At 44.5% G+C, this 15,151-nt stretch overlaps 1 protein-coding gene across 10 annotated transcripts in view; it reads right to left on the bottom strand.

Moving 5' to 3' along the window:
• Positions 1–15,151, bottom strand: part of CDK19 (cyclin dependent kinase 19) — a 192,052-nt gene that overhangs the window by 14,498 nt on the left and 162,403 nt on the right. For all 10 annotated transcript variants that reach the window (XM_002714914.5, XM_051854414.2, XM_008263371.4 and 7 more), the window contains 3 exons: positions 14,069–14,200; positions 7,379–7,522; positions 7,192–7,261 (listed from right to left, as the gene is read on the bottom strand). In XM_002714914.5, the coding sequence (XP_002714960.1) occupies positions 7,192–7,261; positions 7,379–7,522; positions 14,069–14,200 (346 nt within the window). The remainder of the gene's footprint in view (positions 1–7,191; positions 7,262–7,378; positions 7,523–14,068; positions 14,201–15,151) is intronic.

Below are 15,151 nucleotides of genomic sequence, written 5' to 3'. Positions count from 1 at the left end.
TAAGGGCAAGGTAGCCACTGGGTTAGATAATGGGAAGAAACCTTAAAGTTTATGTAGAAATGGGCTGGCACCGCGGCTCACTTGACTAATCCTCCGCCTGTGGCACCAGCACCACGAGTTCTAGTCCCGGTTGGGGCACCATTTTCTGTCCCGGTTGCTCCTCTTCCAGTCCAGCTCTTTGCTGTGGCCTGGGAAGGTAGTGGAGGATGGCCCAAGTGCCTGGGCCCTGCACCCGCATGGGAGACCAGGAGGAAGCACCTGGCTTCTGGCTTCAGATCGGCGCAGCGCGCCAGCCGTAGCAACCATTTTGGGGGTGAACCAATGGAGGGAAGACCTTTCTCTCTGTCTCTCTCTTTCACTGTCTAACTCTGCTTGTCAAAAAAAAAAAAAAAAAAAAGTTTATGTAGAAAAGGAGTCTGTCTACATGTCTTTGGTCTTTATGTTTTTGTTTTTAGATTTATTTATCTGAAAGGCAGAAGAATGACAGAGGGAGAGAGAGATCTTCCATCCATTGGGTTCACTTCCCAAATGCAAACAGTCAGGCTGGGCCAGGCCAAAGCTAGGAGCCAGGAACTCTATTTGGGTCTCCCACGTGGTGACAGGAACTCAAGTACTTGAGCCACCTTCTGCTGCTTCCCAGGCATATTAGCAGGGAGCTGAACTGGAAGCAGAGTAGCTGGGGCTTGAACCAACAATCCAATGGGGGGGTGCAGGCTTCCCAAGTGGCAGCTTAACATGCTGCACCAGCAACACTAACCCTTGGTTGTCATGTTGAATTCACTGTTGACCTGGGTTAATGCCACATGCTGGCCACTTGCTTCTGCCATAAAAGGTCTTGAATTTGCCACGTCCTACTGCCCAGTTTTCACTATGGTTTCTTTTTCGCTTTCCCAGTATTAAAGTTAAGCTCAATGTCTGTCATTTCTGAATTATCCTCTTCCAGGTTTGCTACAGTTTAGGAGCTGTACAAATTTCAAATTCATCCTCTTTATATACTTCGTAAACATTTTATCAGTATATGTTTATTTGAACATCCAATTTTATAGTCAACTAAATGATTTATAAATCTATTTTCACCTTTTTTTTTTTTTTTTTTTTGCTAGGCAGAGTTAGACAGTGAGAGAGAGAGACAGAGAGAAAGGTCTTCCTTCCGTTGGTTCACTCCCCAAATGGCCACTACGGCCAGTGCTGCACCAATCCGAAGCCAGGAGCTGGGTACTTCCTCCCAGTCTCCCATGTGGGTACAGGGACCCAAGCACTTGGACCATCCTCCGCTGCCCTCCCAGGCCACAGCAGAGAGCTGGACTGCAAGAGGAGCAACCAGGACTAGTACCCGGCGCCCCAACCGGACTAGAACTCAGGGTGCCGGCACCGCAGGCGGAGGATTAGCCAAGTGAGCCGCAGCGCTGGCCTTCACCTTGCTTTCAAATGAGCTAATTAGAGGTGACACTTAAGAAATATTACAGAAATTTTTTTATTTTATTTATTTATTTGAGAGGTAGAGTTACAGACAGAGAGAGGAAGAGACAGAAAGAAAGGTCTTACATCTGCTGGTTTACTCAACAAGTGGCTGCAACGGCCGGAGCTGGGCCCATCCAAAGCCAGGTGCCTCTTTCAGGTCTCCCCCGTGGGTGCAGGGGCCCGAGCAGCTGGGCCATCTTTCACTGCTTTCACAGGCCGTTAGCAGAGAGGCAGATGGGATGAGGAGCAGCTGGTACGAGAACTGGTGCCTGTATGGGATGCCGAACTGCTGCAGGTGGAGGCTTAGCCTACTACACCACATTGCTGGCCCCCACATTACAGAAACTTCTAATGTCATTCTTCCCAATTCAGTCTTGTTTTTGTTTTTGTTTTTTATTTGACAGGTAGAGTTATAGACAGTGAGAGAGGACAGAGAGAAAGGTCTTCCTTTCCTTTGGTTCACCCCCCAAATGGCTGCTACGGCCAGCACGCTGCGCTGATCTGAAGCCAGGAACCAGGTGCTTCCTCCTGGTCTCCCATGCGGGTGCAGGGCCCAAGCACTTGGGCCATCCTCCACTACCTTCCCAGGCCACAGCAGATAGCTGGACTGGAAGAGGAGCAACCCGGACAAGAACCCGGCCCCCAAACCAGGACTAGAACCTGGGGTGCCGGCGCCACAGGCAGAGGATTAGCCAAGTGAGCCATGGTGCCGGCCCCAAGTTTTGTTTGTTTTAAGATTTATTTACTTATTTGAAAGGTAGAGTTAAAGAGAGAGGGAGAGAAAGACAAAGAGATCATCCTTGGGGCTGGTGTTGTGGTACAGCAGGTAAAGCTGCCACCTGTGATGTGGCATCCCATACAGGCACTGGTTTGAGCCCCAGCTGCTCCACTTCTGATCCAGCTCCCTGCTAAATGCACCTGGGAAAAGCAGCAGAGGATGGCCCAAGTGAAGAAGCTCCTGGCTTCAGCCTGGCCCAACCCTGGCCACTGCAGTCATCTGTGGAACGAACCAGCAGATGGAAGAGCTCTCTCTCTCTTTCAAATAAATACATAAATCTTAAAACAACAACAACAACAACAACAACTTTCCGTCTACTGGTTCACTTCCAGAATGGCTGCGATAAAAGCCAGGAGCCAAGAACTCCATGGGTCTCCCACATGGGTACAAGGGCCCAAGCACTTTGGCCATCTTCTGCTGCTTTCCCAGATGCATAGGCAGAAAGCTGGATCAGAAGTGGAGCAGCCAGGACTCGAACTGGCACTCACATAAGATGCCAGCATCACAGGTGGCGGCTTAATCCACTGCGCCACAATGCCCACTCCTCTCTCCTTTTTAAAGATTTATTTATTTACTTAAAAGGCTGAGTTACATAGAGAGGGACAGATGCAGATGGAAAGAGTTTCCAATTCATTTGGAGAAAAATTTTATTGTTTTTGTTAACCTGAGATAATAAAAACTAATTATTTTTCTTTTACTTTTTATCACTTGAAAAACACTCACTAGAATATTTTTCTTCACATATTTCACTTGAGTGGCCTTTAAGTACTACACTAGATTTAGCTAATTTTTAATGAACCCCTCCTTCCCCTTGTTCTGTGTATTAGCAGCCTGCTTCTATGTGGGTAGACTTCTGTTTGCTTAGGAAGGATGAGCTAAGGGGCTGGCTCAGATAAAGCCATGGGTGCCATGGCACCCACATGGGTGCCAGTTCAAGTCCTAGATGCTCCACTTCTAATTCAGCTCTCTGCTAATGTGCCTGGGAAAGCAGCGGAAGATGGCCCAGGTGCTCGGGCCCTTGTACCCATGTGGGAGACTTGGAATAAGCTTTTGGCTCCTGGCTTCAGTCTAGTCCGACCCTGGCCATGTGGCCATTTGAGCAGTGAGCCAGTAGATGTTAAGATATCTCTCTCTCTCTCTCTCTCTCTCTCTTTCTCTCTCCTGATCAACTCTGCCTTTCAAATAAATAAATAAATCTTTATTAAAAAAAAAAAAAAGGATGAGCTTTTATCTCTGGAATTTTCTTACTACTCTCCTAACTAAACTACATTTTATTTTGGTTATTGTAAACACTCCTGTTGCATGTAAAATCTCTCACTTGGTCTTTACTAAGTTAAATGTTAAGTACCTTCATTAATTTTTCCACTTTTTATATTATTAGACTGTCTTCTCTATTATTGAGCCATTTTCCTTCAGTATCTATTTGACAAGTAATTAATGAACACATACTATGAGCTAGGACCCAAGGAAACGTATATTGGTGGGTAAAGATGATCCATCCTATCGAGAGGGAAAGTCAGACAGAATTCAAACTCCAACTGCAGTGTGGTGATCAGTACCCAGAGAAGCAGGATGCAGCAGGAGTGCAGGGGGTGCACCTACCTCAACCTGGAAGGTCAGGGGAAACAAGACCCAGAGGTAAGCAGAAAGGAGTGGGAGGACGGGTGCTGCTGGAGGAACAGCATGTGTAAAAATCCAGAGGCCAAAGGAAGCTTAGGGTGTCTGAAGCACTTGCAGAAATGCACAGGACGAGTGTCTGGCACAGTGGCTAGGCCAACGGTTGGGGTGGTATGCCTGCATGCCATACTGTTGAGTCCCCGTTCAGCTTCCAATCAATGTGCACCCTGGGAGGCAGCAGATGATGGCTCAAGTACAGATGGGAGACCTGAACTGAGTTCCAGGCTCCTGGCTACAGCCTGGCCCAGCCCTAGCTGTTGCAGGCATTTGGGAAGTGAACATAGTAGATAGAAGACTGATCTCTCTGACACTCTGCCTTTCAAATAAATACATCTTTTCAAAATAAATTCAAAGAAGAAATCCACAACATCAAGGCTCCAGCAGCTAGAGAGTTTTTAGGAGACGGACCAATGTTGTGAGTCATAAGAAGAAGCTCAGAGCAACGACAGATGAACAGCAACTAGGAAAGTGACGCGATCAAATACGCTTCTGACAATGACTGCTCTGCAGTTAGCTGGAGTGGAGACTGAAGGAAGAAACAGCACCCAGGAGGCCATGGCAGGATTCTGGGGCAGATGACAGTGGTGGTGTGGACTGCAACTGGACAGAAGTAGAAAGATTAGGGGCTGGCGCTGTGTCTTAGTGGATAAAGCCACCACCTACAGTGCCGGCATCCCATAGGGACGCCGGTTAGAGTCTTGGATGCTCCATTTACGATCCAACTCTGCTATGGCCAGGGAAAACAGTGGAAGATGGCCCAAGTCCTTGGGCCCTTGCACCGGCATGGGAGACCCAGAAGAAGCTACTGTCCAGACTCCTGACTTCATATCAGCACAGCTCTGGCTGTTGCAGCCATTTGGGGAGTGAACCAGCAGATGGAAGCTCTCTTTTTCTCTTTGCCTCTCTGTAACTCTGCCCTTCAGATAAATAAATCTTAAGAAAGAAATCTTAAGAGAGAAAACTGAAAGAAAGGAAGATTGATTTACTGATTCAAAGGACATTCAGAAAAAGAGTACTGATGAGATTGGCTCACTGTCTGGATGCTGAAGGTACAGGGAGACACTGAAGAGGAGGACAGCTCAGGCTTTGGCTCCAGCAACAAAGTGAGTCAGAGTCATTTCCCAAGACCGGAAAGCCAGCGGGAAGAGAGGTCTTGGAGGACAGACTCCAGTTCAGTTTTAATTTCAAACACTTACAGAATATTCAAGTTGGCATTCTATACAGCAATTAGATAAATGGGATATATAAATTGGGAAGTATCCGATTCTGTGGCCATCAAAATCATGCAGTCTGCCTGGAAAAATTATCTAGAGCAAGAAGAGAGCACAGGACAGAATCCTGCTATCAGTGCTGAGTTTAATGATGGACAGAGGCACAGAGGCACAGGTGCTGTGGCTTAGTGGGTAAAGCTGCTGCCTGCAGTGCCGGCATCCCACATGAGCGCTGGCTCAAGTCCCGGCTGCTCCACTTCCAATCCAGCTCTCTGCTATGGCCTGGGAAAGCAGTAGAAGATGACCCAAGTGCTTGGGATCCTGTACCCACGTGGGAGACTTGGAAGAAGCTCCTGGCTCCTGGCTTCAGATTGGCACAGCTCTTGTCATTGTGGCTATTTGGGGAGTGAGCCAGCGGATGGAAGACCTCTCTCTCTCTCTGCCTCTTCTTCTCTCTCTGTGTAACTCTTGACTTTCAAATAAATAAATAAATCTTAAAAAAAAAAAAAAAAGATGAACAGAAGCAAAGGCCCTCACCCTGGACTGGCAGAATGAGGGACCAGAAGGATCAGTGCCAGTCCTGACGTCTTGGTACCAGGTCTGCTTTTGTTCCCACAAGCCATCCTGTCCTGACATCTTGTTGGCAGGCTGGCCCAGAAAACCTCCTCCAGTTTCCCATCTAGGTGTGCCTGTTTACAATGAGCTCCTCTCATTTCTCTTGGTGCCCACAACTCCTCCAGCATCTCCTCCTCAGACCTCAAGTCATGGGTGCTACCTTCTGCCATCCCTTCTGGTTTCCCAGTTCAGCCTTTCTGTCACCAGTTTATCTTTACTCAAAGATAAACCATAGGTGTGACCTTGAACCCTTATCATGCTAAAACAAAATACGGATTTAAACTACCTATTTGCTATCAAATTCTTAAAACTTTTTAAATACTATAGCCTAAACCTGGCATATATGTTAACAGTAGCTGGAATCTTGAAATCCTAGGCATAACTAAGATACCACTAGAATCTAATTTCTGGTTTAAATCATAATCTACATCTCCTTTTTAAAAATTTATTTGAGAGAAAGAGACACTTGCTGCTGGTTCATTCAATGTCTACAAAAGTCAGAGCATGACCAGGACAAAGCTCAAACCAGGTCTCCCACATGGGTGGTATGGACCCAACTACTTGAACCATCACCTGTTGCTTCCCAGCATCCGTATTGGCAGAAAGCTGGAGTCAGGAGCCAGAACCAGCAACTGAACTGATCTAGCGGTGCACATCATAACCAGTGTCCGAAGTGCCAAGTCAATTGCCCACCCCTACATTTGGATTTTAAAAAGATGTAGATATTCCCATGGAGGTTCCTACCTATAATTAACACATACTATGGGTTGTTTGTGTCACTTCCAAAAGCCAAAGTGAAACTTAACACGCAATGCAATACTATTAGAAGGCAGAGCTCAGGTAGGTGATCAGGTCACTCAGGAATGGGATTGGCTGGTTTCTCTTTGTTTTAAACAGGAGAGGCAGGCCGGTACTGTGGCTTACTAGGCTAATCCTCCGCCTGCGGCACCGGCACCCTGGGTTCTAGTCCCGGTTGGGGCGCTGGTTCTGTCCTGGTTGCTCCTCTTCCAGTCCAGCTCTCTGCTTGGGCTCTGCACCAGCATGGGAGACCAGGAGGAAGCACCTGGCTCCTGGCTTCAGGTCAGCGCAGAGCGCCGGCCATAGCGGCCATTTGAGAGGTGAACCAAGAAGGAAGACCTTTCTCTCTCTCTGTAACTCTGCCTGTCAAAACAACAATAACAACAACAAAACAAAACAAAAAAACAGGAGAGGCTGCACACAGTATCTGTTGCTTTTGCCCTTCTGCCTGCAGCAGGGAAGTTTAGGAACAAGGTGTCAACTTGGAAGCAGACAGCAGCCCTCACCAGACACTGAAGCTGCTGGAGCCTTGAGCCCCCGCTTACCAGCCTCCAGAACTGTGAGAAATGATTTCAGCTATTTATAAATTACCCAGTCTAATGTTATTTTTATGGCAGCCCAAAGAGACTAAGACAATGTGGAATTACTTACGTTGTTCTTCTAAAGTCTTTTTGAAGTGTAGGGTATTCTGGCATCTTCCTAATATCTTCCCAGTCTTTATCTTACAAAAAAATATTGAATATTGTTAGAGGAAACTAATTATTTTAGTTTTAAAATATACTTAGGATGTTTTTGAAATATGACTCAAAACGTGATTTTGAAAAGGAAAATAAATTACCTGCAGGAAATCCCATGACACTAAATATCCGATCTAGTTGATCGTGATGAAAGGGATTGCTTGTTTTAATATCTTCCTGGCGACAGTGAAAAATAGGTTCTGAAGTCAACAATTCAGCAAATATGCAACCTATCGCCCATATGTCTATAAAGGAAGAAAAACAGAATTTTGTCTACATTTCTGTATTTCCTTGATTATAATTCCAAGGTGTAATCTCAACCTACATATGAAGATAATTTTCAGTAAAGCAATATACAAAGTACAATACATACATTAAGAGAACAGAAATAGCGTATGTGATTTGAAATAGCTGCATCATCATGCAACAGGCTGAAAGGCAAATAAAAAACATTTACTTTAAATTCCATCACTGAAGTGTTCAATGTTTTGGTCTAATACACAGTGTAACACTCAGCTCAAGTAGACTCAAATAACATCTTCAGATACAGTCATATAATTTCCTTTAGAGCAATCATAGAGCAGAATTTCTAAGTTTCGACCCAGTTAGTGCAGACCACAAAAAAGGATTTGGCAAAAGTCATCTTTTGCCTTAAAGACTACCACATTCAACAGTTCCTTCAACAAACTGCAAGGTCTAGAAGCTGATGAACAACACAGTACACACAAGCATGGCGAGAAAGCAGTACACACAATGCTCACCCAAACCATGTCCACTAGCTGCTGCCTGCCCCTCACTCCCAAACCCTGCATGAAGTCAGGCACCTTTAAATACTTCATGAATTCTTGAAAATCATCAGTTATAGATTATTCCATTGGATTTTACAAACCAAAAGACAGCAACATAGATGCTAAGAACACAATAATATATTTACAATGCTTTGCTGAGTATATGAATGTATTAACTTATTTAAGATTTATTTTTTATTTATTTGAAAGGCAGAGTCAGAGTCAGAAAGAGATAGAGTAAGATCTTCCATCTGATGGTTCATTCCCAAAATGGCTGCAATGGCCGGGACTAGGCCAGACTGGAGCCAGGAGCTTCATCTGAGTCTCCCATGTGGGTGCAGGGGCCCAAGCAATTAGGCCATTCTCCACTGCTTTTCCCAGGCACATTAGCAGGGAGCTGGATAGGAAGTGGAACAGCCAGGTCTTGAACCAGTGTCCTTATGTGATGTCAGTGGCAGAGGTGGAGGCTTAACCTTGCTATGCCACGACAGTGGACTCACGAATGAATTAACTTTTGTGAGACAGATGAATATATTATGCTTGCCCACCCAAATGTTATTTAGTAAGTAATTTTTTAAAAATATTTCTTTATTGCTCTGAAAGACAGAACTACAGGGTGGGGGGAAGTAGAGAGAAAGATCTTCTATCCCTTGGTTCATTCCCCAAATGGCCACAACAGCCAGGGGTGGCCAAGCTGAAGCCAGGAACCTGGAGCTTCAACTGGGTCTCCCACATAGGTGCAGGGGCCCAAGCACTTGGGCCACCTTCTGCTTCTTTCCCAGGCCATTAGCAGTGAGCTGGATTGGAAGTGGAGCAACCAGGATGCTGGTATTGCAGGCGGCAGCTTTACCATTACGCTACAACATCAAGCCCAGGTATTTTATTTCTTTTTTCTTTTTTTAAGATTTTATTTATTTATTTTAGAGGTATGGCCATCTTCCACTGCTTTCTCAGGCCATAAGCAGGGAGCTGGATTGGAAGAGGAGCAGCCAGGATTAGAACCAGTGCCCATATGGGATGCTGGTGCCGCAGGTGGAAGCTGAGCCTACTGTGCCAGCCTCCAAGTATTTTCTTAAAAAGAAAAAACAATAATGCAAGGACTATGGTGCAATCTTAAATATATATATATACACACACACACACACATACATACATATATATATATAATCTAGTGTTTAATAGCCCATCAAATGAAGTAGATAAACTAAATAGGAAAAAAGTTTATCATATCCATTAGCTACATTAAGCATCAGTATGCCATTTCATAAAACACACTGCTAAAGAGAAAAAAAATCAGACAGTAATGTCTCACTTTTGTGATCCCATCCAGGAATGGTTTCCTTTCATATAAACTGGCTTCAAGATAATGGGAACATAGGCTTTAAAAAGCCATATTATATTACACTGTGACCTGCCATCACCAGATGCCATGAAATGTAACTTAATCTTCCTTAATGACACAGCAAAGTCATCATCATCATGACCATTCATCACAACAGAGTAGTCATAATATTCCGTGCCTACTTTTTGACTCTTTTTTTTTTTTTGGACAGGCAGAGTGGACAGTGAGAGAGAGAGAGACAGAGAGAAGGTCTTCCTTTTGCTGTTGGTTCACCCTCCAATGGCCTGGAAGAGGGGCAACCAGGACAGAATCCGGTGCCCTGACCGGGACTAGAACCCGGTGTGCCGGCGCCACAAGGTGGAGGATTAGCCTATTGAGCTGTGGCGCCGCCCTCTTTTCTTTCTTACACATCAAGTTGACTTTTGCTCTTGCCCCTCACTCACCTAGCTACCTCTCTCATGGTCCCATCTCTCTCACCCTGGATGCCTCCACAGTACAATCAACTGAGGCTTCTAATTTCTGCTGCTGCTCATGCAAGTTCCTCAAATGTTCTATGTTCAAAGAACAAGAGCCAGGATCTAGATCTGTCTGTGAATTGCTAAAATAAAGAACCTCAGAGTAGCAAGTAGCTTACATTCTAAGATGTCCTGCCTGATACTAGCCTGTAACTTTCAAGTTTAAACTATTTATTTTTATATGAAAGGCATGGCAGCACACACACACAGAGAGAGAAAGAGACAGACAGATCTTCCTTCTGCTAGTTTACTCCCTCAATGCCTGCAACATCAAGGGCTCAGTCAGGTCAAAGCCAGGAGCCCAGAACTTTATCTGGGTCTCCCACATGGGTGGCAGGACTCAGGTACTTGAGCCATCACCTGCTGCCTCACAAGATGCACATTGGCAGGAAGCTGGACTAGAAGTGGAGGAAGGACTCAAACCTAGGCACTCCAATATGGGATGTGGGCATATACCCAAATACCCACCCCTAGCCACTTGTGTGTACCTTCCAGGTCTCTTTCCTCTACCACAACTTGTTCTCCTGACACAGACATCCCAACCCTACTGGTGCCACCACTCCCACTCCCCCCTACTCCCCAAATGTTATAAACCTCCAGTGATACCAGATCATCAAACTCTCCATTCTTCTATGCTCTGAATACAAACACTCATCTCCTGGAGCAGGCGCTGTGGCATACACAGCAAGTTAAGCTGCCGCCTGCATCACTAACATCCCATATGGGTGCCGGCTTGAGTCCTGGCTGCTCCACTTTCAATCCAGCTCCCTGTTAATGCTCCTGGGAAAGTAGCAGAAGATGGTCCAAGTGTTTGGGGCCCTGCACCTACATGGGAGACCTGGAAGAAGCTTCTGGCTTTGATCTGGCCCAGCCTTGGTTGTAGCCATCTGGGGAGTGAACTAGCAGATGGAAGATCTCTCCCCCTCTCTGTGATTCTGCCTTTAAAATAAATAAATGCATCTTAAAAAAGAAAGAAAAAAAGGAAATACTCATTCTAACACAGGCCAGGTATGCACGAAGGTGAGGATGAGTTGATATTATTCTTTTTCCTCTCTCTTATCCTTTCTTCTAACTTCCATTCAGAACAGATAATTGGGACTTGTCTAAAATTTAAAATCCATGAGTATGTTTTTATCTTTACATGGTAACACTCATTTACTGAGCAAGTAAGTTGCAAGTTGGTTAAAATTCAATTGCAGCTCTCCTTCCCCTGAGGAAATAAAAAATATAGTTGGTTTTTAATTCATACCCAATAAGCATTACTTCCCAAACAGCTCATCTATTTTCATTCGAACAGCAGAAAAGTTCATCAGAAAATATTCACAGAACTCTTCTCAGATGTGAGGGTCACATACAACAGAATCCTTACAGGTGTACGTTATCATGGACCTGCTGCAAAGATCCCTGAGGACATGACAGGCTTTTGTGGGGAGTCATTTCATTCAGCAGAAGGCCTTTTCTTTGTGGAAATAGCCCTTGTGGATCACAGACTGTACTAGTGGTTGGTGACAGTCCCAGGCATATGAATATTTTTAACTTATTTTTTAATTCCATTTTTCACAAATCTTTATTTATTTGAGAAACAGAGAAAAAACATACTTCCCCATCTTCTGGTTCACTCCCCAAATGCCCACAACAGCTAGGGCTTGTCTAGGCCAAAGCTGGGAGCCAGGGACACAATCCAGGTCTCTGACACGGGTGGCAGGAGCACAATCTTGAGCCATCACTGCTGCCTTGTGGGGTCTGCATTAGCAGGAATGCTGGAGTCCGAAGCCAGTGCCAGGAATTGAACCTAGGTCCCTTGATGTGAGAAGTGGCTGCCTTAACCACTACACTAAACATCCACTCCCAGGCATGTGAGTTTCTATTGATAATGCGGCTTCTCCTTCTGCCCATGTGCCCCGAGTTCTCCACCATCAAACCTGTTCTAAAGCCCCACCTGTGATCTGCCAGACATTCCTTCATCCCCTGGCTTACTGTCACTCTCTTCCTATCCTCTGGTGCCTTCTGAGATCATCTCAGGGACCAGACTGTTCTCAACTGTGGGTAGGGACACCCAAATAACAGAAAAAGCAAACTTAGTTATAAAAGTCTCAAAAATACATGCCTACTGTGAGTTCACTTGTTGGGATATCAACACAGTTAGGCTCTGATGTTGGCGCCTCATTCATGGGGCTGCTTTTCATTTGTCTGTGGTTCTCCTTTCTACACCCTTCATGGGGAGCTGTCCAGAGTCACTGCCAACAGCATGGCCTTGGCAGTCTCCAAGCTTTGCTACGGGCTCAGCTGCCTGGGTGAGGGTCCGATGTCAGTCTCATGTTTACCACCCAACACATACTGGTGTTCCACACAGTCCTGAGACTGCCAGAGCTTTCCCACTAATTTAACAAAACCATCCAGCAGTATTTATGAAATATTTACAATGCTGCAGCACTGTGCTAGAATCTCAGTCCCTGGAGAAAGCTACAAATGTTCTGTAGAAATCAGACCTCCTGATAAATGAGGACGTTACTATATTTTTGTTTGCTTTTTTTTTTTTAAATCCAAGAACAGACTACTGTTCCATCTAATCTTTCCAAATGTGAGCACTTCCTTTGTAGTTCTATGAGTACCACCTGGTGTTTCCTAAACTATTTAACGGATTTAAGGGGGCGGGGTGGGGGGGGATCTGCTAACCACTGGTTCACTATCACTATCTAAGTGCCTGCAATAGCTATGGGTGGGTCAGGTGGAAGCCAGGAGCACATGGGTCATCATCTCCCAGGATGCATGAGTAGGAAGCTGGCTCAAAAGCACAGCAGCCAGGACTTCAACTAACACTCTGGGTATGAGTATGGGCATCCCAAACAGCATCTTAACCTGTTGAGCCACAATGCCAGCTCCATACTTGTTTGTTTTTAGTGATTTTACACTCTTGGTGGTTTTATTAAATAGAATTCAACAAAAGCAGTTAAACATAGTAAAAAGTATTATTAACTGAGTAAATAAAGTATTCAACAAAAGGAAAATTTAAAGAAATGTGCTTGGGAAATTCACGTACCTTATAGAACCAGCCTTATTCTAGCAACTACTATTTACTCTCCCTACACTTTCTTTTTATTCCTGTTAGAGAAATCCGAGACTTGAGGAGAGTGCTATCCTGCTGACTCCCTCAATTCACAGTTGTGACCAGGCAGTAAAATCTCAGATCTGTTCTATAGCAGACCCGAGGTCCCACAGAGAAGGGGTGTATCACATGCTTTCTGACTGAAGAGCATCGCTAACCACCCCAGACTCTGTTTCCTACCTTGATGGATAAACTGCCATTCCAGGAACTGAAACAGTGAGAGAAAGATTAGTCGTACTGTTTCTTGCTTGGGAAAGGGTGTGACTAACTTTTGCCCAAATAGAAGGAGTCTTCTCTAATACTGTACTACTCTTTTTCTGTTTTCCTGTTTTTCTTTACAGAAAGAAATTCTAAAACTCTTTCCAATTCTTCCGATTAATAGCTAGGCAAGCAAAAACATGAGATTTGCATGTTATTGTTTCCATAGCAATTCAACAGGATAAGCTAGATGTCTCTTATTCTCCCAAAGAAAATGTTTTTTTTTCTTTTAAAAGTTATATTTTCCTATAGGCTTTTTTTTTTTTTTTTTTTTTTTTTTTTGGACAGGCAGAGTGGACAGTGAGAGAGAGAGAGAAAGGTCTTCCTTTTGCCGTTGGTTCACCCTCCAATGGCCGCCGCGGCTGGCGCACTGCAGCCAGCGCACCGTGCTGATCCAAAGCCAGGAGCCAGGTGCTTCTCCTGGTCTCCCATGAGGTTGCAGGGCCCAAACACTTGGGCCATCCTCCACTGCACTCCCGGGCCACAGCAGAGAGCTGGCCTGGAAGAGGGGCAACAGGGAAAGAATCCGGCGCCCCAACCGGGACTAGAACCCGGCATGCCGGAGCCACTAGGTGGAAGATTAGCCTATTGAGCCACGGCGCCGGCCTCCTATAGGCTTCTAACTTCAAATCTGCTAGAATGTAAAATACATGAACATAGAAGACAATAGGTCCTTTACAAAGACATATAAAGTGGTGTTTACCAAGTAGCTTCATTATTATAGCATTTGGTATTTATGAAACTTCAATGCCAAGAAAGTAAATCATTTTAGACTAACTTACCTATGGCTTTTGTATAATGCCTTGCACCAAGCAAAAGTTCTGGAGCACGATACCAAAATGTCACAACCACAGGATCCAAATCTGCTAGTGGCTTTAGTGGAGAATTGAATAATCTGGCAAAACCCATATCAGCTGAAAAATAAAGTACATGAATATGAAACTCAGTTTGACATGCAATTAGTACCATGCAAGGTTGACAACAGCCACTAACTTTTTAGTCTTTTTCTTACTTTTTAATCAAAGCTCCACATCAGCACTGGATACAAATTACTTCATTTAACTTTAGTATCATAGATACTACTGTGGTACCTGTTTTCTTAACTTTAAAAATTGTTTCTCATTTATATATTTTTATTCACTTGAGAGAGAGAGAGAGAATATCTTCCATCTGCTCCCAAATGCCTGTAACAGCCAGTTCTGGGCCAGGACAGAGCCAGGAGTCAAGATCTCCATCCAGGTCTCCTACATGGGTGACAAGGACCCAAATACTTGTAGCTGTCATCTGCTGCTGCCCAGGGTGTGCATTAGCAGGCAGCTAGAACCATAAGCACAGAGGGCTCTTGAACCTAGACACTCTCATATGGGATGAGAGCGCTGTCTGAACTGCTGAACCAAATGTATGCCCCCATTTTTCCTGTTGTACTGATGAAACTGAGCCTTAAATATATTCTGACTTGTCTAAGATCAAAGAGGTAGTAAGTATAGAGTTAGAATTAGAATTGGCTTCTGACTTCAGATTTCCTGGTTCTTAGACTCTACAATAGCATTCTTAAATGTTTGTAAAAATCTAACATAGTCCAAAAGTCTTTATCCATTAATTATGACTTCTGTATGCTTATACATTTAAAAACTGACGTATTTTATAGCTCCTACAAACTATGAAGAGCTACTTTGTACACATCTCTTCCTAACTCTATGTTCAGTGGCAGTAGGTTAGTGATTTGACCTTGGCTTAGCATGGAATTAGAACCCCCAAGACAGATAGCTACTCAACAATAATCAGCACAGCACACGCATGTTTCTGAGAACACAAAGGACATATAGAAACCATTTGTTATAATAATTTAATACTTAAGGCCTAAA

The sequence above is a fragment of the Oryctolagus cuniculus genome, chromosome 5 (assembly GCF_964237555.1).
Source record: "Oryctolagus cuniculus chromosome 5, mOryCun1.1, whole genome shotgun sequence".
Taxonomy (NCBI): domain Eukaryota; kingdom Metazoa; phylum Chordata; class Mammalia; order Lagomorpha; family Leporidae; genus Oryctolagus; species Oryctolagus cuniculus.
Note: the sequence above shows the minus strand (reverse complement) of the source record. Positions and strands in the feature narration are given on the sequence as shown.